General features: G+C 41.3%; 1 protein-coding gene across 2 annotated transcripts in view; it reads right to left on the minus strand.

Moving 5' to 3' along the window:
* The window catches only part of NKD1 (NKD inhibitor of WNT signaling pathway 1), a 144,508-nt gene that overhangs the window by 5,393 nt on the left and 112,196 nt on the right, over positions 1 to 26,919 (minus strand). The window contains exons 5-8 of one of the 2 annotated variants that reach the window (XM_073307656.1): positions 21,657 to 21,763; positions 18,951 to 19,046; positions 7,379 to 7,526; positions 5,882 to 5,966 (exon numbers count right to left, since the gene is read on the minus strand). In XM_073307656.1, the coding sequence (XP_073163757.1) occupies positions 5,882 to 5,966; positions 7,379 to 7,526; positions 18,951 to 19,046; positions 21,657 to 21,763 (436 nt within the window). The remainder of the gene's footprint in view (positions 1 to 5,881; positions 5,967 to 7,378; positions 7,527 to 18,950; positions 19,047 to 21,656; positions 21,764 to 26,919) is intronic. The other variant, XM_073307657.1, reaches the window with a different exon arrangement.

The following is a 26,919-nucleotide window of genomic DNA, read 5'->3' on the forward strand; positions in this document are numbered from 1 at the left end:
AATCTGGGCATGCCAAGGAAAGTCTGCTGTTTGACATGGCTTTTCCCAGCTCTGCAGGGAGGCACTGGAATGAACCTGGTGTTAGATAAATGGTCTAAATGTTCATGTGCTTCCACTTTAGGGACTTAGGCAGGTGTATTTACTAGCGAGACACTGGGGGAGAAGGTGTCAGTGGAAAAAAATCTGAGATAATGCATTGCTTTTTGCCAAAATACGTTTAATAAAGTCAGATCAACCTCTGGCTTCATAATCCCAACTCCTTTTCCTGCTCAGCTTTGCAACTTTATTTATAGCAGAACTATTTCCTGAGAATGAATATCTGAAATACCATTTGTTTATGAGGGGAAAAAAAGTCAAGCAGGGGCTTACAATACTGTAGCCAACAATGCTCAACAGTTTAATTCACCATGTCCAGATGTGAACAATTTCTCTATTGCAACAAATGGGATGAGGAAAACACTTTTTTGATTAAATCACGGATTATCATTCAGGGAGGCACTTCCATCTCTGAGACCCTGGGATGGCTTCTGCTTTCCTTTACACCCCCGGGAAACCCTACTTATATCAGTGGAAGGCCATGATTTCAGGCTGGTTCCAAAAAAGGGCTCAGTCCTGCATGGTGTTGAGTGCTCAGGCCCCAATTCAGCACAGCATTTAAGCTTTATCTTTCAGCACCTTGCAGCCTGCAGGATTGCGCCCTGTATGAGGTTGGTGTCTCAGTAGGGATCTCCAAGAGAGCCGCCTTAATAAAAATCCCCAATCTATCAGAGGGTGTTAGATTCATTTGGAGGATTAAGTTTACATGGCTTTAATGTATTCAAATATTCTTGCATGTAACACTGCCTGCATGGAAAGCCATGAAACTTAAAAGGTTTTGAATATGGAATCTTTACACACTGGAAGTGACAGAAGCCACTGTACTAGCATGTCAAAAAGAACTGGAACAGGAAACTACCAGGCTTTTTCTGTTTTTGATAACTGATCAGCCCATACACCATACGAACCTCATCTGGATCTTTGTGGAAGTCTACAATTATGGCAGTTTAACTTGTAGGAACACAAATCAAAGAGTTTCAGCAGCTACAATTTGGCATACAAGTGCCATATATTGTGGCTGACCCGCCACAGCTCGTGGAGATCAATGGAAGTTGCATGCATGCAGCGAAGGCGCTGTATGGTTCATACAGTGTAGGAATAACTGTTTCTGGTCCAGCACAATTCAGCATCATTGTATAAAACTGTATAAAACGGAACTACCTGGGAACCAGTTTTTTTGGTACTGTAATGAATTCCATCCCTCATTGAGACAATGGGGAAAAATTACGCTAGTACCATCGCAGCCCTGAATTCTAACAGCTTTCTTACATGTAAGATGACATTCAACAATGCAAATATACAGAGTGAAGCAATAACATGTTGATGAGAGATGTGTCCCACTGCCAAGGAGAACTTCAAGTATTTCTGACCATTGGAGCTTCTGGCATCCATCCCCTGCCTGCTCCTTTGCACATACATGGAAGCATTCAGGCATCAAACACTTGATTCTAATCTTCTGCAGGATATAAGAATGTGTGGGTCTGAGAAAGAGACATTTGCTAATGCCTTTGAACAGTACGTGAAACCCTTTTCTGAAACTCTGAAGCGTCATTACGATGAGGAGTTCTGCCATTATATAACAGAACGGGGGATACAGCAGCAAGAATGTGTAGGTCAGGAAACTGCAAAGGACATTTCCTGAAAGCTGCGGTCTGAGAGAATGTGACATTTAAACAAGCCAGGGCTAAATTGCTTAAACAGGTCTGGGTGAAGAGGAGGGGGAAAAGCCAATATGTACCAAAGGAGACTGTGTATCTGTGAAAAGAAAAAAGAAAAGGAGTACTTGTGGCACCTGAGAGACTAACCAATTTATTTGAGCATAAGCTTTCGTGAGCTACAGCTCACTTCAAATAAATTGGTTAGTCTCTAAGGTGCCACAAGTCCTTCTTTTCTTTTTGCGAATACAGACTGACACGGCTGCTACTCTGAAACCTGTGTATCTGTGGGAGAGGGGAAAGATATTTCAGAGCCTTGTTTTATATAAGTATTTTCCCTGTTGCCCAAAAGCAAGTATACACAACAACAGAAATGGGATGGCATTAACACAGCCAATGGTGTTCTCACTGTCAGTGTTATTATTATTATGAGAGAGATGCTGGGTCAACCAACCATAAATCTGGATACTTGATCTGAATACTTGCATGAGCACTACAGGTAGAAACTCTAGCCCATAGCTTCCAGCATTTGAAATCCCACCCCCAGAATACTTTCCCCATCTTAAAGGCAGGGATATCCCTGTCAGCTTCATTTTGAATATTAATAGAATCTTGCCTGTAATTCCCAGGAGACTGAAATCATGAAAATATATGCATCTAATACACGATTTCATTGCAACTCCAAAGGAGAGCCCCCACATTCACCCGCTTGCCACTGATGAACATGAGGAAGACTTTCACAAGCTTAGCCATTTGACCAAGTTGAACAGAAACTTGGGGCTCATTCCTGCAACAGACACAAGGGTCAGATTCTTTGCTGTGTCCACATTTGGCAGGGTGTAGCAAAGAAAGGGGATTATCGGGAATTCAGTGTTGGATGCCTGATGCTCTGCTTAGCCCTGTTTACTGGTTAGACTTGCCTAGGAAGGCTCTAACATGAACCTGCTGGCAATGGTACCCAAGGGACCATCTGCATCCCGTGGCAGAGGGGCAAAAAGGGAGCAGAGCCGAGAATCTGCCCCACAGAAAACACATTTGGTGCAAGTATGACTGCTGGTTTGAAATGGGATTAGTTGACATTCAGAATACAGCCCTGTCTTATTCAGAAGCAGCACCTTGTTCAATTCAGATGAAGGAACAACTTTTGAACAGGTTATGGGCTCTACATCTTAAGTCAGCTAAGATGTCTCTTCATGCAAATACATTCAAACTACTAAGCAAATAATAGTGGACTTGAATTTGCAAGGGGGGGAATTCCACCCTGAACTGCCTGCTCAAGTATTCATCCAAGAGCCCAGAGAGACCTTTGTGCTAAAAACAATTTGTATGGAGTCACAGGTAAAAAGGCAGAATTTGTTTTCTTGCCTGTAATTTTGATCTCTGAATCTGGATCCACTGCTATGGAGTATTTCTGTCGAATCCAGAATTGGGAGGCCCAGTTGCTTTTTGGGGTCTCGCACGCCCCCCACCAATGAACCTGAACACTCCCCCTTGCTGGCATATTTGTACATCCCCCTGAGAAAAATTCTCCTGAAGTCAAGGAAGCACAAAACTAGAACTTTTTTTCTTTGCAGCCAAAGAAACAATCACTACTATTGTGTTGATGGCACTTCAGCCCCAACTAACGTTCCCTTTTGCCCTAGCTTGAATGTTAAGACAACTTCATACTAACCCAAACATATACAGTGACCATAGAGAGGATTTCTCCAAAGCAGTGGATCTATATTAGGAGATACGAAAATTACAGGATTATAGATTTTTTGTTTAATTACCCATTTGAACAATGGAAATAACACTTCTACACTGAATTGTGAGGGGAGCATTTTTGTTCGCTGTACAAATAAAATAAGTAAGATACACATTGAAATCTGCCCTTGACAGATCTGTCTCAACTGACTATCACATATTCTGATGTTCAGTGCAGCATTTGTCTATAAGGCAGGTGGAAGATGTGAAAATGGGGCAAATACGTGCTTCTCTTTGCTAACCTTGCCAATGACATGACTAGACATTTGCAGAGGAACAAGGCCTATTCTAGACTGGCATCCAAACTAATATTGTGCATTCCTTCAGGGAGAGACTTCAAATAGGTCTGTTTTATCTTATCTCTAAAAGGCTACAACCGTACCTGCAGCTGTGCATAAAAGAAACTACTGTGTCTGTACTTCATTGGAAATGGATGCACCCTGAGTCACACAGGCAGGAATCCACAAAAAAACAACAGACAATTTTTTTTTCAAGTGGTGAAGGGCATCTTGAGACTTAAAAACAAATCCCCCCACCCTCATGCTAATTTTCCTTGAAAATTTACAGTGAAAGCATCAACCCTTGTGAATCTTGCTAATCTGTAGGTGGATGTTACCCAGTGACTGGCTAGTTTCCTATGGGGCTAGGTGTTCACAAGGGGAACCCTGTGGCAAGGAGGAGGAATTTTTTCTGGCTGCTGGGAGACAGGATGGGTGGGAGTGTCTTAGAGGAAATAACTCTGCCTGCCCCTCTGCTAAGAACCCCTCCCCTCCCCTCCCTTCCTTCTGCCTGGAGGTTTTCCCCTTCTCTACTGCCAGTTCCCACCTGCTTATTTTAGGCTGGGAGGGTAGCAAAAGAGGGGCAGGCCGGGTTCGGAGCTCATGCCAGGATGTGGTACAAGGTGTTAGCAAGGACTAGAACTGGCAGTGTTTGTTAATGAAGAGGTAGGACTGGAAGAAGGGCAGAGATAGATTGGAAGCTGTCTGCCCACTGGGGGGAAGCCGTCTTCTGGTGCTTACAGGGGATGGAGTTGAGGGGAGGAAATTAAATTCAGACACAAGCCCACTAAGCAGAAGAAGCTGAAGGGAGGCATGGGTCCTTCTGGGCAGACTGGAAAGGGAAGGAAAAACTGTATTTATCTTCAGTACCTCTGTGTGAACTAATGAAGTCAGTGACCCGCTGTGCTCAAACACCTGAACATGTGATATGCTGGTTAAGTGCATGTGATCATGGCTGGAGAGGGTGGGAGTTTTTCCTCACCTCAGACAGCTGGTATCTTTTGCTGTTATGGTGGTTCAGTTTTCTTGTTGTTCTTTGAAACCAGGTTGCGTTCTTAGAAGTTGCTTATGAGGCCAGTGCCTGGAAAAGGCACTTTTATATATATAGAAATAGAAATGAATGTGTTGGTCCAGTGGCTGGCCCACATAGTGGGTAAAAGCCTGCTACTTAGCTGCAGCTAATAAACTTAATCGTTAACTTAAGTAGTAGGGGCTTCATCTTTGGAGCCCAGAGCCCCAAGGTATTTAGGCATCTATCTCCTACTTAAAGTAATGGGAGTTAGACACTTAAATACCTTTTAGGATCTGGGCCTGGGTGCTCAATCGCTGCTGACAACCCTAGTGACCATGGCCCATTAAAAGAGCACCTAGAATTGGTGGTGGGGTTTTAAAATATGATCACATCTTTCCTTCGTCTAATGGAATCATGTTTCTTAATGTGGCCTAAGTAAACCTGAAGGGAGATAAGGCTCCAAAGCAATCACTATTCAATGTTAATTTCTCTATTTAAGATTCTCTCTCATTTTGTATAAAGCACCACTGGACTGGATGGTGATAACAGATGACATGTAAGAGAACAGGGTCCCTGCCCAAGCATTCTGTAGAATAGCTGGATAGCACAAAGGGAAAAGAAAAACAGACCGTGGTGGGGGGGGGGTGGAAACTTCAGCAAGGGGGGATGGGAAGGTTAATGTATCGTTTTGCCCAAACACAAGCAAAGACATCTTTTATTGAGATGCTCAGCTGATGCTTTTTTAAGTGAAATGTTCACCCAAATGTTCCAATAGGTTCTCAGAGGTAGGCGATTGTAAAGAAAAGCTTGTATGGCTAGAAACTAGAGACATAAATAACATCTTTCACTAAAGCTAGCTTCCTAGGCTTCCATGGGAAGACTCTGGATATAGATTCTGGCACTAGCTGCCAGCGGTGCCACACTTCACTAGTACTACTTCAGTAGTAATCCCATGGAATTTGCTGTTTGTTTCCAGGTGAAAATTCCCATGATTCCTCTGACTAAAATATCAGCAGCTGAAGCCTTTTGAGGTTGGCCCATTGCCAGCTCAGAGATTCCTTCCTTTGAGTAGATGAAGAGTTCATTCCACTTACCTGAGAGAAGCCCGCTGCTTCTTTTCAGAGCTTCTCAGCTCTTCACTGGCTTTGCTCTCAGCTCTGTGCCTAGAGCTCTGCAAATCTGCACCCCCAAAAAGGAAAGTTATTTCATATTATTGATATCATTCTGTCTGACAAATCTGCAGAAGTGCATAGATATTCATTATTAGCTTGCTGTTTGCACCAATCCATAATACATCATTAGGGATAAAATCGTCAAATGTGACAAAATGAGTTAGGAGCCTAAGTCCTATCCACTTTCAATGGGAGCTGGGTGCCCAAATCATTTAGGTTCCTAGGGGGAACATTTTCAAAAGTACCTATGATCCCACTGAAAGTCAATGGGATTTAGGCTCCTCAATCACTTAAGGTGCTTTTGAAATATTACCTTACTAGTTTAAATCAAGATCATACTCTGGGGCCTAGTGTACCCAAAGTTTTTGCATTGATATAACTGTTTTGGTGAAGAGTGTGGTTATATTGGTACAACCATGAGCATGGAGACACTTATACTACTAGAAAGGTGTCTTATACTGATATAGCTTATTCCTCTTCCTGTATGCAAATAGCTATACCGGTAGAAGCATCTTTATACTAGTATAAGTGCCACTACACTAGGCTGGTGCTGGTATAGTTAAAGAAGTGTAACTTTTGTGTGGACAAGCCCTGGTAACTCTTTAATGTGAAAGAATGTTAGAATTACACATGATAGGCAGAATCTATTGCCCACAATGCCCCCAGAGGGCTAAGGGAGTCACCCTTGTGCATCTGATGACAGTATTTGTCCAATATTTGTACTTAAACTGATCAATATACATCAGTCATGACTGTATCATTAGCAAGTATTTACTGATTAACTAGAAGGGCTAAACAGATTCTACATATTGTATAGCATGCATCTAAGGTGCAGTGATGTAGTTCTCTTTTCTCCTGTTGGCTTCCTAAGGCCTGGACTAAACTTGAAAGCTGTGTTGGTATAACTATTTTGGTTGGAGTGTAATTTTTTTTAAACCAACATATTTATATCAGCCAAACCATAGTGTGGATGCAGTTACACTGATATAAAACTGCTTTATACTGGTACAGTTATTCCTTTTCCCATACAGGAATAGATATATTGGTATAAAGCACCTGTATATCGATATAACAGTGTCCACACTAGGAGGACTGTACCACTTTAACTATACTGACATAGTTAAAGTGGTACAACTTTCTAGTGTAGACAAAGCCTTCATGTAGCTTGTAGTCTGTAACTACTGTGAATCAGAAATAATCAAACCAAATGAAACGATGAATTTCAAACACAGACTCCTAAGTTAGATTATCCACATCTGAGGCCTCCAATGGGCAGTTAGAAATTACAACACGCCCAGAATCAGTTGCTCTTGATTCAGGTGTCTCTATAACTGATTTTTCTGCTAGGAAATGTGAACTGAAATCTTTGAGGGAAAACATTTTAGCAATATTTCACAGGGCAATATAGCATGTGCTTACCAGCAGGGTTTAGTAAGATACTCTTTTTCTTCTGACTTCCATCAGGTGCCACAGTAAGCTTCACTCGCAGAGTTTTACTGGAACTAGGGGAGTGGTTTACTGATGCATCAACTACCTCATAGATGGTATGAAGCAAGCTTGTAATGTCCTACAATTGGGATTGAAACACAACCAGAAAAATAATATTGTAAAAATGGGTGAAGAACCAATTTCTATGGTACTGACAAATTTAACCATTCTGGACCAATTAGGTGCCAAGGCATCCTCAAATCTCACTGAATTCAAAAGGGAACTGAGGGTGCTCAGCGCCTCGCAAAAGTACCGAGCTTCATTGAATCAAGTCTTCTGTTTCTCAAATGGGCATACCCTTAGCCACGTTTCCCTGCTGGATTTACAGATAAATACATCCGATCTTAGGACATCAGGTGAAAGCTATACAAGAAGTGTTTCAAGCATATGACCTTCTCTTCCATATTCCTTATGCTCAAATGGCGTAAGTGTTATGAAATGGGACAGAATAGATCAAAACACCCTTAGAAAAAACACATAGTTTATTCACATTTTCCAAACACATACCATAAGCTGTTTAACTAGCAGTTTTCCCTACCAGTTTCTCTCTATTATCTTAAATACAGCGAAGGTATAAAATATTATTTATATAGCAATGGAAAACAGAGTTTGCACGACCCAAACAAGTATTTCCTTTTTTTTTTAAAGCAGACCCATATCCACAATTTCCACAGCACATGATAGATAACCAGTCCTGGCCTCAGGAAGATGTTTGCTTCCTGTGATTCCCTTTTGATATCTAGAGATTCCACAGAACACATTATTGGTGAGTTTTAGACATCTAGAATCAGATTGATCCAAATTTCTCAAAACAATGCGGGTGTTTTGGGTCAACACACTACAGAGATAGGCCTGAGTCACAACATTTAGAATTGAATCTGAACTTACCCAAAGTTCAGGATAGTTGAAATCTGGTGTTCAGATTCAGGCCTATCTGAATATATCCCTCTCTTTAGGTTACCATCACCATTACGCAGTCTCATAATAGGTGGGATAAAAAACTATGTTTCATAATTCAATTACGGCAGCTTTAGAAATTGCAAGTGTAGGGGCAATTCAGAATTCCTCTCCATAGCTGCAGTTCAGCCGAGCATTTATTTAAGTATGAGATTAAGTCCATCTGTATTCAGCAAAACACGTAAGTTTGTGCTTTACAGTAAGTGCCATTGACGTAAACAGGACTTAAGCACATGCTTAAGTTCTTTACTGAGCAGAGGCTGATCAGAAGCAGCATTACCAAATTCAAATAAGCCATTTGTCTCATACAGAAGGACTACTGAATCCGCATTCTTCTTACTTGATGTATGGGTGGAACATAGCCTCTTTTAGGAGCGGTGTTGCAAGTCAGCTCATATTTATCCAAACCAGTCAGCATTCATTAACATTACACAAATGTCCTTACTCCATACTACCTAGCTATTGCCAAGATGAGTAGGAGATCTACTGCTTTGCTCTTTACTTGCGATGGAGACAATTCTCTGAGTGAACTAACCCACATTTATTATTTATTTCTATCAGTACCAGACAGTCCTGTCATGGACACCATTCTAGGATCAAAGTGTATCAAGCCCAGCAGGCTTTAAAGGTCCCACTGAATACACTTGTAATAAATTATCTACCAGTCTCTCTGACCCTAGACCTATCCTAGAACAACGCCCTTTTCCAGGCGCCTTTGTTAAATATAACAAAACTGGTTCTGAGAAAGATGGAGACTTAGTTCTTGCATTCAATAAAATCTCAAATTCTATAGGATTCACTCATGGTTCAAACCCTTAGAAATGTAGCCTCAAAGCTCAGCACGCCCAGGTGAGCGCTAGCAGACACACCAGTTTAACCTGATGTAGTATATTCCCCTCTTTATCTAGCCAGCGTTAAAAGAGACAGTCAAATACTAATCTCCTGCACACGCTGAATATTTTGCAGTTAACAGACATATTCCTTTCTGTGGAACATGCAGGAAAACTTGAAACTATGGCTAAGGCAAATGATTTACAGTAGGTGAGGCTCCACCTTTTCTAGCCTGAAAGGTCTAATGTAGAAGATTCAAATTCTGCCCTGATTTACAACCTCTGCAATACTTTACAAAAGTCAGTGGAATTACTTCAGATTTAGGGTCTGATCCAGCTCCCACTGACTTCAACGTTTAGGATCAAGCCCTTACGTTGGTAGAAATAGAGCGGAATTTGGCAACTTATCCATTCCTTCCACAGAAATCTCTCTGGTCTTTCCTCCCTAAAGGTATAAGGTCTGTCATAAGCTGTGCTGGTGGCCTGTTTTCATCCTTTTGACAAGAATCGGTGCCTGAAAGCCTGCATCAGGGAATGACTAACTGACTGACTGACATCTCACCCACCCTCTCCTCTCACACTTTCATTATGTCTTGAAACTTTCCCAAACCTACTAGAAAGTCTCTTAACAGAAAGAGCAGCACCTAACAGAAAGCTTCACAGGCTGAAATTCTGATTGCAGCTGACAAAAAAGCAAAACCAAACCAAGACAGAGCTACCACTGGAATACCCCCTTTCTAAACTAACTTCTGGAAGGTCTCATACTATGCACCCAGATCACGATTCACCAAGCCATGTCTATTTAACAAAGTTCTTAAGCACCTCCTTAACTGTAATGGGATTGATGCACGTATTTAAGTGCTTTGCTGAACAGAGACCTTATTGTTTCATTCCCCAACAAGTATTCTGCCACTACGTTCTCCCTGCCTTGGATACGGATAACCAACACAGGTAACATTTCGTGTACTGCCAATTTTAATATGGTTATCGCTCATACATTTGTCCCCAACAACCTAATCTCCCTTTTTTGTTCCAATATCCTATATGCTTGTACTATTTGCTTGTTAACCCCTCTCATTTTACTCTAGAACATGCAAAGACAGAAGTTCTGTACTTCCATCAGCTTTTCAAATGATTTTGTTTCTGTTACTGGGGGCTGCCTAACCCCCACACACCCAAATGCGGTCCCTATTTTTCCTCTTTCACAGTCTTGGTCTTTCCCAACAAACCCCTTGCTCAACATTTTAGGAAGTACTCCCAGGCCTTGTCAAGGCAGGCCACCTGTAATAAAGACACATCATGTACTCTCTGAGCCAGCAATATATCTACACCCATATCAGGTCTGAAAAATTTGCAACTCTCAACCAAACGGGTTTGAATTATCCCAAATTCCTTCAGTCTATCCAGCCACCAGGCATTTTAACATACTGCACAACAGTCCCATTAAAACTGTGCTTTTCTATTGTGTTGCTACCTTTCGTATTTTGTCAAGCTCCCCAAGTTTTAATATCTAATTCCCTCCATGAGGATAAGAACTTCTTTGCAATCAGGAACTCAATGAAAGCACCCTTCAGATGGGCATGAACCAGCCAATCAAGATCAGAAGTACTCTTTTGTAACCTAATCCACTTCTTTGCACTCTTATCACCTGTCTCTTAGATATCACCACCAAGATTTTTATTAAGGGATTCATTTACTCATGTTCCCTATTTGGGGTCTTGTACATTGACAGCTCTCCTATGGGCAAACCAGCTCACGCAACCACCAACTTTACTGCCCTGGCAACTTTCTGGTTGAGTTGCCTCCTGCAATCAGACCTCTTTGCCTCCTGACTGCTTGACAGTACCTCCTTAGAAAGGAGATCCTGAGAATCATCCAAATTCCTGAGGTAACCTTGCAGGACTGAAGACTCAGAATGCGTTGTCAGCAGGACATCAGCCTTGAACTATGACTGAAGCTGTTTCCCCACAGCGCTGTCTCTAGGGTAACTATTGTGGGGCTCATGTCTCTCCCAAATTATTGGCACCAGGCCCACCACGATATATGCTACAAAGCCTATAAAGGTCTTCCAAACATGCCTTACATTTTTCTCTAAGGAGAATTTTCGTCTTCATGTAACATGCCATGGTAACTGCGCAAATTATGCTCACCCTTGCAGCCTGTTCTGCTGATTGTTATCTGACTTCAGATCCCTTGAACAGCTATCTACAGGTGTTGACAAAGCTTTACATTCCATGCACCAGCTATCGAGCACATCAGCGAAATTGTCCCCTCCTGAAGAAACTTGTCAAGAACTAAGGATAACAGTCAGGTACAACCAGTTAACTTCTTCTGGTGCACAATCAAACATGCTCAAGAAACCTCACAGCCCCATAGAGCTCTACAGGTCCAATTACCAAAAAAAACCCCTAAATTCCTTGACATACAAACCACAATTTTGGAAAATGCCTAAGGCAGGGAAAATATTATCCTTTGAGCTGGTCAAAGTTTTTTGCATGAAAAGTTTTTCTACGCAAAAATGGCATTTCCCCTTGTCCCCAATAAAACAAACTTTTTGTGAAAAATTGTCACTATAAAAATTTTCATTTTTGCAAAATTATACATTTTTTTACCAAAATACTTACCAAAATGGTTTCCAAATATGAAAAAAATAATAATTTTGATTAAAATATATGGCGTAATATTCACACAAAAAACCCAGTTCATTTTGACTGCTATGAAAAGGAAAAAACATGAATGTTTTTCATAAAGTTGTTTCCTCGTTTTTCATCCAGCTCTCATAACACCAGCAAAAACAAAGAATTTGGAGGTGGGGCTGTGTCATTATAAATTACTTTCTGGTGGCTTTCAGTTGATGTGCTGAGATACCTACTGAAACTACGTACTGAGATTGCTACTATGATGTAACAAAATTAGGCTATAAAATTCCTTCTTAAAAGAAAAAAACTAATGCTTTTTGAAACTGTTTTAAGAGTTGGTATATGTCATACCCAGAATATGCGTGTGTCTCATTACAGCTGGGTTCCCCAAGGTGAGAATGTATTAACTGCTGTGTATTTTTCACCTCATTATATTTTATGGACAAGGCAGCTTGATTACAAAAGTATGTTTACAAGAGTAATGGTTAACAGGATTTTCAGAAAGTGTTTGCTTTGGAATTATTACAAAGTGTATAGTTAATATAGCTCTATCATACACGGTGCTGTCAAACATTTCTCCCACACAATTAATGACTCGCTGATAAGATACTGGCTGGTAGTAGTTGAGAACATTAAGAAAGTCTAATGTGTTTAGTAAACAAAAGTAACAGAAACTGACATTCAAATATTATGCACTGATTCCATTCAGAGCAGATTTTGATTGAGGAAGTCCTCCTTCAGGGTACTAATCTTTTGCTTCTAAGGAATGCTAATTGGCACACACTGAGAAGGACAATATTTCCTGGTATTTCCAGATCTCAGACCTGCTTGTCAGCGTTAGGTCTAGTTAGTAAACCAGCGATTCTGGATACCAGAGGAGGAGTTTTTTCCCCTCCAAATTAATTAAACAGAGAAGAGAAGTAAAAGGTAAATAATTTGTTTGACCCTGAACCAGAACAGCCATCCAGTTTCATATGTGACTATTAAAACGTAGCTGTGAAAGACATGGATGAGGGGACGTGTGTCTGGGTCTCCTAAAGGAGTTATCAAACCATTAGGACCCTGTCTACAGTGAGCTTTTTCTTAATGTTTCCGATTGGTGCAAATCCAGCAGTGGTAGCAATGGTGTGGGCTCTAATGTTGACAAAGTTGCAGCCACTGCTGAGATTTTTATATAGAATTGCTCTAAAAAGGCTGGTAAAAGCAACAGTACCTTATCTACATTAGAACTCATCTCCTCCTTCTGGTTGCTCCCACAGCTGGAGTTGCACCAATGGTAGCAAAATGGTGACAAATGTAGCAAAAAACAGCAAGTTACAAGATCAAGGTTAAGGACTAATTCAATAACATAACCCCCAGCCCCAGAGGCCAGCTGCCTTCTTCTGTCATTTTTCCGGGTCAGATTTGAGCGCTACTAATGAGCACAAGTGTGGGGCTGAGTCTTGAATGCAGATGTACTTAACAACCCTTCACCTTCCTGCCAAGAGGAATATGTGGAAAAATAGCACACACACCCTAAAAAAGTAGGAAATGTGAGAGAAAATTGGGTATTTAAAGTAATAGTCAAGGAACACTTAAAAATAGATGAAGAGAAACATTTGTATTGATTTTTTTCCCTTCCCGCTCACAGAGAAAAGTACAAATGTCTTATTTAGAAGTTTGTTTGTAGTCTGGATTTGCCAGCATTACAGATAGTATGTTTCTTTACTGAAACATCAATTTTTTATATTCATTTATCATTTTTTAAATGCTCATATTTGGGATCTGAAAGAGCATCATTTGGTAACCACCCAGCATGCAGTCTAAAAACCCCTGCTTTTTACTCCTGATAACTGACTTTCTTGAATGTTTAGAATTGCGTAACCATCCTCTGACAAAACCAACCTTCATGAAACAGAGCAGATAGCAGAAAAAAGGGGTTGGCATTTCAGAAGTATAATTATATTCAGAGGGCTCAACATAAAACCTCATGGATCACAACACATTAGTTCAATTATCAAGTTTCAAGTCCAATTACAAATATCCATGTGAAGATAATTATAGTGCAGCTGTCAGTTCTCAAAAGGCCTACAGTACATAATGAATTGGACTCTTAATGCCCTATGGAATGAAGGGAAACATTATTATTTAAGTTTTATAATATCCACATTAGAGAGAAAGTTATCTCCCCCCACACCAAAAGGACTATAAAATGCTCTTCTGCCAGAACATTAAGAACAATATTATAAGTACAGATATTGAATGCTAATTTTATAATTTGCCATCCCAATAATTATGCTCCAAAATACATGGTGATATCATATCAAAGAAGAACGACTAGATCTGAACTTCTAATTGTAAAGACCAAGTCACAAACCATAACAGTCTCAAGAGGAAAATCAAAGACACATTAAGTTCAGAAGATGTTAAGATCCAGAGGAAATCCTGCTAAGATGGAATTTGAACACTCTTATGAAGATCTGTCTTTGTGAAAAACCCTGGGGGAATTTTATCTAGTTCTCAAATCCCCATCCTGTTTAGAATTTTCAAAATGAATACAGTCATTTTAATGCAAAAGATGTTTAGCCCATGAACAAAAGTTGCACTCCATCTAAATGACTTTCACTGAATTTGTTTTCACACTGTATGTATCATTTAGAAACTCTCTGGACATAACGGCCGATATTTCCAAAAGCAATTACTGATTCTGCATACCCAGTTTGAGACATCTGAAAGAGGTGTAAAGGTTGCTGAATCCCCACCCACTAAATATCAGGGGCCCTTTAAAAGTGTCTCAGTTGGGCACCGAAAAACTGTGGCTTCCAAAATCACTAAATCTCTTTTCACAACCTTGTCCCTGGGCCTTCTGAATTGTGTTCAGATTAAGTATGCAACACTGTGATCGTACAACGTTCATTTTACAAAACAACACGGATAGCTCACCAACTAAACTGAGATGTTTCAAAGATAGTCAGATACTCTAAGATGGTGGGCACAAACACCTGGACACAATAGATTACATTCTGAATCTCTTTTCCAGTATGAAATAAAATTTTATCCTACTATTAAATCCAACAACAAATCCAGGAGCCGCTCCAATGAAAACTTCACAGCAAATGGGGGTTGGGAGTGGTGATATTATTTTGATCACCAGTTCTGGACCATTGTTTGGAAAAGTTTACTGGTCCAGAAAGCATTTGCACTTATCTGCCAACCAAGCATTGTTAGAAGGCAACAATCTTCCTCACTTTGGGCTTGATCCTCCAATGCTCTGACCATCCTGTCATTGATCCGGCAAAGCCCTAAGCATATGCTTAAACTTTAAGCATGTGTCCTTTGTCTTTAATGGGTCTATTCACATGCTCTAAATTAAGCATGTGCTAAATGTATTGCTAGATCAGGGGCAGGATGTTCACCAGACTGCGGGATCAAGCCCATTATTGTGACAGCCATATCTGAAGACCCACCAGACTGAGAAGTTGCAGGCCATTTGAAAACTGGAATTCCTAACTTTCTAGGGTCTCTATCTCAAATTACCAGCAGGAGAGTAGTTTGGGCGGGGGGGGGGGGGGGGGGGGGAGAAAACCTTTTGTAGTGATAAACACCCATTTTTTCATGGTTTGTGTGTATAAAAACATCTTCTGTATTTTCCACAGTATGCATCCGATGAAGTGAGCTGTAGTTCATGAAAGCTTATGCTCAAATAAATTGGTTAGTCTCTAAGGTGCCACACGTACTCCTTTTCTTTTTGCGAATACAGACTAACACGGCTGTTACTCTGAAACCTGTATTTGTGTAAGAGTGACCATTAAAATCATACAACAAGTAAGATGGATAATCCAAATGACAATTTTAAGATTCAGAATCTTGCAACCTACTGGGACAAAAACAAGTGTTGTAAACAGTTGGAAAGCTTTCCACTGGTATATACTCTTGATTTCTAGCCATGGTCATATATGAAGAACTGCAAATTATCAGCCTACGTGGTCCCTTGGGCTAAAAGACAAATATTTGGCACAGATTCAGGACTGAATATAGCAAACCCCAGACTTCAGTCCCTGCACAGATTTGGTTTCAGTTAATATGCTGTCTGCTCTTGTAGGCAGAGTTAGAATGTAGCTGCAAAACATTCTCTAAGTACAGTCAAATTAAGCTCTCTGGTGTACCACAAAAGTCACAGATAATTATTGTATGCATAATGAAAAGCCTATGCTCTGTATGTTCAGCACATAGAACTCCTGATGACATTAATGGTAATTCCAGCCATGGGCTTAAAGGACACCCATGAGTATTCTTCCATTTGTGGTTAAGGCACACAGGCCTGGGACTCAGGTGATATGGGTTCAATTCCCAGCTCTACCTCCGATTTCTTGCATGATTTTGGGCAAGTCACTTAATTGCTCTGTACCTCTGCTCCCCATCTGTGAAATAGGGATAATTCTCTCTCTCTCTCTCACCTATTTAGATATTAAGTTCTTTGGGGGCAGGGACTGTGTCTTACTAAGTGCTTGCTCAGTGCCTAGCACACTGGGGTCCAGATTTCATGTGAGTACACTATGTGCTACCATAATATAAAATAATAAATCTTAACAATGGTTCTCCTTTTAGATACTCTTCTCAAAAACCTGCACAATAACCTCATTTGGCAGATAGTTTTACTGTGAACACAAAAAGAAATTCCACTTCAGTCTCATGGACAACTCCTAGCACCATTTCTTGTCTATTACCACCACGTTTTCAGTATTTTTCCTAGTCCTGTTCACTCAAGACTTGCTAATTTTCAAAGGTATTGACTTAAAAGCAAAAGGAGAATGAAGCCTACAGTTGACCGTTTAAAGACACAGAAGCCAATGAACGAGACTTTGCAAATAATCAGTGATGGTACATTGCATTAAATCTAAGTAAAAACCTAAGTTAGTATCCTTCTGTTAACTACTATTCTTCAAAATGCGTTGCTCATGTCCATTCCGTGCTAGGTGTGTAAGCGCCTCATGCATCGTTGCGGGACATTTTCCCCTTAGTGGTATCCGTTGGGATGGCTCAAGTGCGCTCTGGAGCCACGCACTTGTGTGTAAGCATAGCACCACCAGCCCTGCACCCTCTCAGTTCCTTCTTGTCTGTAACTCCGATAGAGTGGTAGTAGGGTGGCTTATGGAAAGGACATGAGCAACACATCTCAAAGAACAACAGTTACGGAAGGTTTGTAACTGTTTTTTCTTCTTCGAGTGCTTGCTCATGTCCATTCCATGCTAGATGACTCCCAAGCAGTAACCCAGGAGGTGGGCTCAGAGTTTATGAACGTGCTGATAGAAACCGCACTCTTCCAAAACTGGCGTTGCCATTCACTGCGGGCTGGAAGGCTGAGATGGCTGCCAAATACGCCTTAATAGATGAGAAGGCCAGGCCCTGTTGTTTTAGGTGCAGCAAATAGTCCAAGATAGACTTAAGGGAAGATCGAGAGGGAGAGAGATCATGTTCGGAAGCCCAACAAGCGAAACGTTTCCACTTGGCCAAGTACGTAGCCCTGATGGAAGGCTCTCTACTACCCAGCAAGACCTGCTGAACCTGTTCTGAGTGGGCCTGACCGTGCAGCATCCATTCAGGTAGGTGCAGGAAGGCGAGGTTCGGGTGAAGTAACCAGCCCGGGTCTTGTGAGTCAGGTTCGGACGGAGTGGGAGCGACAGGGGAGCTGCTACCAAGAGATCCAAGTGTGAGCTGAGCCAATGCTGGCGCAGCCATGCTGGTGGTATCAGGGTAACTATTACCTTGCCCTGTTTGATTTTTTAGAAGAACCTTGTGAATCATGGGAGTTAGGGGAAAGGCGTACAGTAGGTGGTCTGTCCATGAGATCAGGAAGACATCAGAGAGGGAACTTGGGCTGTGCCTTCGCAGCTAACAAAACTGGTGACATTTTCTGCTCTGCCTGGTGGCGAACAAGTCCACCTGGGGAGGCCCCCACTTTTGGAAGATGAATCTGGTGACCTCTGGGTGACGGGACCACTTGTGGTGAGAGGAGAAGGATCTGCTGAGGTGATAAGCCAATACATTCTCTGAAGAGGATTCTTCTCTCAGCACCCAGGGTGGAGCGATACCTGCTTCTTCATCCACACGGTGGCAGGGTGCTGGGGACCAGTGGTGTGCCAGAGATCAGGACACTGGGATCAGGTAGGGCTTGTCCCAATGCACCCTGCTCCCTCCGGCTTCCGGACGCCGGAGCTGATGGTTGGTGGGATCGGAAGAGAGTGGGCGGTAAGAAGGAACTGAGAAGGTGTGTGGCCGGTAGTGCCCCTTATACTGGCACATAAGCATGTGGCTCCAGAAGACGCTAGAGCGGGCCCAACTGACACCACTAAGGGAAAAATCTCCAGCAATGGTGCACGCAGTGCACACACACCTGACATGACCAAGCACTCGAAGAAGATGCTTTCCATGAAGTGTGATTCATTCTGGTTAGTACACTTTGAAAAAAATGACTGCACTCTGTCCATATTCTTATACTGTGATGGGTTCCCTTATTTATTAGGGACACAAATGCATCCTGAAAATCTTAGTATGGACACATCTTCTACCGATAGCCACTGACTGCTTTGCTGCAGTAAGTGTCACAAGGGTTATCAAGGAGAGTCTATAATTTGAAAGAGATGGCAGCACAGATCTCTGCCCAATGTTCATGAAAGGGACAGAATGGTACAGTCAGTACTATTGGGAACAAAATTCCGAAGGCAAACTTGCTATTGGGTTAGCTGAATTATGAAAAGTAGGTCAGGAGACTGAACAATGTACATTTGCAGGGATTTGTTTTGACAATGTGTTTGGAGATTCAGTTGGTTCAGATTTTTCCCCCCTCAAATGCCGGTACTATTTCTTTTAAAGGCTAGTCCCAGACACTAAACAGCAACCAGCTTAAAAGGTGGTACAGTAATTCCAAAACCAGTAAACTATTGGTGGAGTTTGTTTCTGAGAGGGAAGGGTCCATGGAAACTGCTGTTGAAGTTGGCAGGAAATGTTTACTTCATAGGAGAAAAAAATGTTCCTGTTATAAAACACTTCTCTTGTTAGCAAATGCTGTATACAAAGGGGCAGCTATACTTTGCTTACCTCACGTGTGACTCTTCCGTTGTTATCAAAGTCATAGAGTGTGAAGGTCCATTCTTGCCTGTTATCTTCCTCTACAGACACATCACATTGCAATTCCTAAGAAACATGCAAAGAGCAACTGATTACCTAAAGCATAAGGTGTGCTTGCCGAAGAGGCTCAGTTTCTCTGTAAAAAAGAAGCAGTTCTCTTTATTCCTTCCTTTCTCGAGGGGAGAGGCATTTAGGATTTGTTCCTTGTAAGCTTCTGTCCACTGCACTGGAGTTTCATGACAAGAAGGTTCCTTTCCTAAAACCCTTGGGCTAAACTTCTTGGAAACAGACAGACACTTTCTACTTTTACTTGTACAAAATACAAAAGTATGAGAAAGCTGCCTGCTGAAGTTCTTAGAACAAAATATAAGATTTCCCACTACAAAAAGTCAGAAAGAAAAACTCCACGTAACTCAGGGAGAAAATAAAGAGATGGCAGAAACAGACCCACAGTATGAGGCATCATGCCACTGAATCAGAAATGGTCATTAATACAAAACGGATGCATGGTATAAACGCCCATTGGTAAAACTTGCCCTTGACGCAGATACTCAATGTACTTTGGCAACCCTCTTGATGCTATCGAAGTTACAGAAATTGAATTTTATTCAGAACTGAGAGGTCAGAATCCCTTACCACAGACTACGTACTGTTGCCTGATCCTTACTTTAATCATGCTCCTGCTAGCAAGAGAGTGACTTGAAGAAAGCCTACAACAATCAATGTATATAAAGAAAACCAGCAACACCCCACCAAGAAAAAAAGACGCACTTTGACCTACTCCAGTCACCTGGTTGCAAGCCGCTTGCTTTCTCTTGAGACCTGTGCAATCCGAGTCAACCAGAGCCACAAAAGGCAAACAGAAAAGTTACAGCACAATTAAAATAAAAGCCACTGTATGTAAGTAAAATAAACAGCTCCAAATAGCTTCAGCATGATAGAGCTCAAAATACCTGGTTGATCTGCTGACTTGAAACCAATTCCCTACAGCAGTTAACAGTGCCCCCATCCCCTGCTGAGTTCAAAGGCAGTCTTCTCTCTGTTGTAACAAGCCCGTCTGAAAGCTGCCAAGTGCCCCACACTCTACTGTGGAAACACAGTTTCATATTACACAAACATTCCCAGCCCCTTTAAAAGCCAAATCACATCCACCTCAGATTTAGACTTCTTGTCTCAACACTTGCATTTCTGATTCTTTTATACCTAGTCATAAAATGAAAGATTTACCATTCTCCTAGCCCCTAGCTTACAAGGTTAGAAAGCTTTGACTCGGAGAACAAACCAATACTTGGTTTCTTGCCACATATTAGTAGTTCCCTGTCCCATACTGTCTATGATCTTTATGTGAGGATGTGCCCTGCTTAGTTAGTAACATGGCAATCTTCCCGGCATTCGTCATGGAGCCTGGTACCAAGTGCTAACCTTTGTGGCATGCCAAGAACTACTTGGGAACAAACATAGTCTTTGCTGGTATGGTAGAGTTCCCCCTAAATTGGCACCAGGTGTCCACCAACATTCAAGCATCAGGGTACTGTTAACTGTAATTTGTCATGTCTTTCACGTGTGTGAAATGTCCATTACTCAAGGTAGAGTATAAAATCGAAAGAAAGAAAGAAAGAAAGAAAGAAAGAAAGAAAGAAAGAAAGAAAGAAAGAAAGAAAGAAAGAAAGAAAGAAAGAAAGAAAGAAGCCTGTCAACATGACTAAGATCATAGGAATACTTGCATTTCTCAAGGAAAAGCTGGCCTTAAAACAGTAAAAAGTAATTTGCACGGGGCTACCAAACCTTTTCCAGAGAAGCAAATGAATGTTCCAGTAACATTACAAGATGGCTAGATGGTCTTTTACATAATAATTGATGAATGCAAAACTCATTAACATGACAGACTGACAGCACTGAAAGGCAGAAGTTTGCCACGTCTGCTGGAGCACAGAGAGATGAAATGCATGCTCTTCTGCCAGTACCAATGTGCCTCCCTGTTCGTCAAGAAAGACAAACAACTCTCTAGCCGGATGACAGCATGTTTCAGTGCTCATATTTATTAAATCTCTCCCTTTATAAGCAAAACCTGCCAACTATGCACAATGTCTGGCAGTTTTATGATGTTTATAAGTCTACAAGGAAATAGGCCATCAGACGAATTCCCCTCAGGATCTTTATTCCCCCTCCATCTAATCAGATGAATTGCCAGTGTAGAAGGTCCAGGTTATTTCACTCTGGAGGCCCAGCCATGAAAGACTGATGGCTAAGGCACCTTTCACAAATATCTTTTACACTAGGCAGATTTAACTGAATATGATAGTCTACAAAAGCCAATATAAGGATTTGATAACATAGTGGGTGGCACATGAAGTTATACTTGAAAAGCTCACAAGTAGAGAGCAATGTCAAATTCTCCTTACCATACACTCCAGCTCCTGCGGAAAACTCATCATCATTAAGCTTTATTTGACTTAAGAACAAAACTTGCTAACCACCCCTTAGGGAACATTAGCCAGGCAAATAGGAAAATAGAGACTCAAGGCCAAATCCTGCTCTCTGATGTATATCAACCTGATGTACAATACAATCAATGGGAACTGCATACAGACAACTGATGGCCGTATTTGTTCCATAGGCTATTTATCTAACTTATTTGTTTCAGTACATTTCAACATTCAAAAACGAGGGACTTACTTCAAATTTTAGTTGTTTCCTGGAACTTGTACGTGTGTCACTTTCTTTCCCAGCTTTCTTTTCATCTCCACTGCAAACTCCATCTGTCTTCTCTGGAGGCAAAGCCACTGCAAAAAAGTATATTTAAGGAAAAATGTCTATGATGGAATGTCAAAGTAGTCTTATATCACATCAAACCGGATTCCTTGGTTTCAAAAGTCTCATAATATTTAGGAAAAAGAGAAGGAGTACTTGTGGCACCTTAGAGACTAACCAATTTATTTGAGCATAAGCTTTCGTGAGCTACAGCTCACTTCATCGGATGTACACAAGTACTCCTTTTCTTTTTGCGAATACAGACTAACACGGCTGTTACTCTGAAACCTGTCATAATATTTAGGGTGAAACCGGATTTCAGCAAACTTGAATGGAAGAGATGCTATTATACTTGATTTACTCTTAAAAAGAAAAGGAGGACTTGTGGCACCTTAGAGACTAACCAATTTATTTGAGCATAAGCTTTCGTGAACTACAGCTCACTTCATCGGATGCAACACGAAACATGTAGCTCACGAAAGCTTATGCTCAAATAAATTGGTTAGTCTCTAAGGTGCCACAAGTACTCCTTTTCTTTTTGCGAATACAGACTAACACGGCTGCTACTCTGAAACCTTTAGTACTACTGAGATTCATCGCATGAACTACTTCAGGAGAACCAAGCTATTGTTTAAAGCATTATAACTGTGTTTTTCACTTTGTTCTTGGCATTTTCTTTTTAAAAATACAACAGGAAAATTAATTTAAAAAATAGAATGACCCTTAACATAAAGTTAAAAGTTCAGATATTCCAAAAGCTAACATTTCTACCACAACATTAACTCACCTGTATTGCACATATGTGGCAATGTCTCATCCTCATTTTGTTGTTAAATTTGAATGCTATGTTTGGTTTTTAATAGTTCGTTTTGTTTTTTAAACCTATGGCATACCATAAAATATACCTGATTTACAGTGAAGACAAGTTAACAATGAGGTAGAAACCTTAATCTTTAGGATTTCCTGACAAGTATTTCACTTTTTTTGCTTTAATATTGTATTAATGCCAGCCTACACAGACATATACTCACTAAAATTATTATACACATACTCACACACGACACCTAGATTACGCTGATGATTGGCGCTCTATAAATATCTGAGAAAGACAGAGATAGATATGGATAACTAAGCTCATTAGAGAAAATAAAGTCACTTCATGAAAAAGCACTTAAGAGGATATTGTATTATTTCTTGTTTTCTGGATAATGTGCTCACCACCACTGTATGCAGTGGATTCTTGTGCGGCTGGCTGGAAGAAAAACGGTTGTTGCCTCTTTAAGAGCTCCCCCTGCAAGTGGTAGCAGAGATGAATGAAGGGGGAATATTTACATGTACAGAGCAGGGAGGAGCAGAAAATGGCTGGACTGGAATGGGGAGGGTACTCCTTTCCTGCTGACTGGAAGAGGGGGCAACATTTATATCCTGTGCAGTCCCAGAGAAGCACTCTCTGTCACCTGGATCGGAAAAACAAAGCTAAGAGGAATTTGGGGAAGATCCAAGATTATTTGGTCTGACATGTTGCAGGGCAGAGTGTGGTGCGGTGCAGTGCAGTGAAGCCTCCCTGGATGGATAAGATCAGGAGATATGTAAATATGGAGGTGACAAAATACAGACATATCCAAGGGGGATGGGTAATTCCATATTCGAACGTATCTTACTAGGCACCTGAGTTATTAAAGGAGGATGGGGTCCATCAATCTGATTGAGGGTTAGGTATATTTTTGTCCAGTACTAAGGAAGGAATCAGTGAATATCTGGGAACTTGGTGGAGGTGGAATTGAGGGAAAGCATTGCAGTAAAGGAAAGCATCCCTTAAGGGAACTGGAGAATTGAGGTTCGGGGCTTCTACGTCTGGTACAATAGGGAGCCAACCCTCACTCCCTCCCATAGGTCTCTTAATCTTCATGCAAGGGGCAGGTGATGAGGTCCCAGCGGTGGAATGGCTGGGACCAGGTTGGGGATTATGTGGGAATTATTACAGAAACAATGATGATCTGAATATATTGCCATGCACTATATTTTTAAGTGAACAAAGTTGTGGCCTAATTAAACAACATCCATTGCCTCCCATCTTTCTCCTCGCATGGCTGGACAATGCAAAGGCAGTGTGGTCTAGTAGATAGATCACTTGATGCTTATCTGTGCTATTCATTCCCTCTGAACCACCTGGCATTGGCCACTGTCAGAAGACAGGATATTGGCTAGATCTGACCCAGTATGGCCTTTCTTATGTTCTTATAGGGTACTGAAGTAGGAGCCCAGAGAAATGCATTCAATTCTCACTTCTGCTACTGACTTTGGGTGACCTTCCACAAGTTCTTTCACTTATGTTCCTGTTTAATCTCCCATCTCTTGTCTATCACATCTACTTATACTGTAAGAGCAGCCAGGGACTGTGTGTTCACACAATACTTAGTATACAGGGATCCCAACTTTAGTTGGAATCTTTGGGCACTACTGAAATGTAACAACTAATAATCATAAAGAATTGTTCAGTATTCTACTAAGTAACGTACAAGAACTGAAGACTCATTCTTCAGCGTAGCTTCCTCCAAAAACACAATACTGGAAAACATGGAAATGGAAACATGGAAAGCTAAGGTGCCATATCAGAAAAATGATAAACTATGGAAATACACAATTCAGATCATCTGAACAACTCTAATTCTAGCCCTGTAGCACCACCCTAAGAACAATCAGAAATGGAGAGGTAACATGCACACTTAGGCTATCAGTGACTCTTAGTAATGACTAACCTTCTATGCTGACAGATTGAGAGCACCTCACTTACACTGATGAGTAGTTACTCACAAGAGTAACTCTCGTTAAGTCAATGGGACTAGCTGTGTAACTGTCTACTAATATGAATAACAGGCTCATAATCTGGCCCCTAATGACTGTACACTGACTTTTTTAAACCAAACTGCTCCTATATTACATCCTGTGACTTGGCTTCTTTAGAACCATGGACAATCCACTGAAAAATACACTTTGCCATTTCAGATATTTTTAAATGGGATATATTTGGAAAAAGACCTTTCCACTGGCCTTTTCCTCCAAAGTGAAGACACAGCATCTCCCCAACATTCCTCTCAATGGACCAAGGTGAATTCTCAGAAACACTTCCCTCCTATGGGTTTTTCTGCCAGAGGAACGAAGTGCCCTATTCTCTCATTCCAGCACTATGCTCTTCCAAAGATGTGAATGGAAGGTCTGCTGCACATGTGCGGAGTATCAGAACTCCAATTCACTGCGTGGAGCTGAGAGGAGAACAGAGCCAAATAGGACAGAATTACTTTCTGGTTTCAAGAACTATTATTCCGGTGGTATGTTTAATAACCTTTCCAGATGTACAGTACGTATGTTCAGATAGGAAGATTTTACTTTAATGTATGATTTATGTAACAGGGAAAAATGTACTCTGATAAATTAGACTCCTCAAAAACAAGAGTACTGTGGGAGGGGTGTGTGAAATTCACACGTCAGGAAATCTTTCCTTTGAGCTTCGCCGACCATTGTCTCAGAATGATCACTGGTCTTGTTGCTCAAGGGAATTTTCCTTTGAAATCAGTTATTCATTTCTGAGCTCTGACACAATAGAGATATGAGACAATCTCATCCTGATGTCAGATTTCCTTTGACAAAGAAAAATGGGGTGCAAATAACACAGCACGTGTCAAAAGCACTGTAAGGGGAAATATATGCACGTATCCAAGTAGTGCGCGTGCGCACATATACATGTATACGCCCGCAGATATGAACTTTACGGTAACATATTTGAATAATCATTCCTGTTGTGTTGTCTGAAATTGGAGCCCTATATTCTCTAATATGCTTCTTATTTCCTTCTTACTCTGGACTATTGGCATGCTTTGGTGTCTGCTGCTCAGTGTTGTGAAGGAGATACACACATGCTGAACTTATTTATAAATAAAATGTGAATGTCTGCCTGGGACTGTTCAAACTGGCAGCGCTGGAAAGAGAGATCCACTACTGAGCCGCATGCCAAGGTTCAGATATATTCACAATGTGAACTTCCATTCAGTCCTGCCAATGATATTAAAACTAGACCAGACCAGATTGCTATCTCAAAGGAGGGGGGAGAATTAATAGCTTCATGTTTCCAATGTCTGTGCCATCAGAAAAATTTGTCCATTTACAGTATATCATTTGTGCATAAATATTCACTTACCTCCCCACTCACATAACAAGCCATCACAGAGGACACACTATGTACACACATATATGGAAACATGCCCTTTTTGTTGTGGGAATCCACAACTGCAAAAATATATTTTTATTATTTCTCACAGGGACCATATCCTCTAAAAAAAAATTATGTTCTCTGTCAGAATACTGTGCGAGTTGAAATATTGCTATATTTCTTTAGAATGTTCTCTTTTCTTGTTCATTATTAACAGGCATGTATTCACTTCTATGACCTTAAGATACCATAAAATGTTTCTGGACAATATTTGAGATTGGAAACACAATAAAGGAAAAATATATTAACTTGGAAAAATTGTGAAATTCCATTCTTTCATGAAAGACAAATTAGCTGACTTAAGTGTACTTGCAGATGTTTTCCTCCAAGGACTGTTAATTATTACCATCCAATTGCTCATAATTGCGAGACACAGAGAGAGAGATTATCGTTTTAAAGGTATGAGACTCATGTCTGCAGAACTAGGCTCTCAAAGTGTTACTCATTTTTAACAACAGAAATAGGTAACAATACCAACTTTTCTTTAAAAACCACCTTATAAATTACAAAACTAGATAAAGATAACTGATTTGTTCTTCATGTCATAGGCGCCAACTCTGTGGCTGCTCCAGGCCTGGAGTGCCCACAAGGAAAAAATGGCGGGTGCTGAGCACCCACCGGCAGTCCTGAGCACCCACCGGCAGTCCCTCTATCAGAACCTCGCCCTCCCTCCCCACGCCTCCCGCCCGCCACGATCTGCTGTTTCGCGAGGTGTGCAGGAGGCTGGGAGGGGGGAGGGAGGAGGAGCGAGGATGTGGTGCGCTCAGGGGAGGGGGCGGAATGGGGCAGGAATAAGCAGGGTGGGGGTGGAGCGAGAGCAGGAAGAGGCGGGTGGGATGGGGCTTTGGGGGAGGGGTGGAGTGGGGGCAGGGTCTGGGACAGAGCCAGGGGGCAAGCACCGCCCAGTACATTGTAAAGTCG

The sequence above is a fragment of the Lepidochelys kempii genome, chromosome 12 (genome assembly GCF_965140265.1).
Source record: "Lepidochelys kempii isolate rLepKem1 chromosome 12, rLepKem1.hap2, whole genome shotgun sequence".
Classification (NCBI taxonomy): Eukaryota; Metazoa; Chordata; order Testudines; family Cheloniidae; genus Lepidochelys; species Lepidochelys kempii.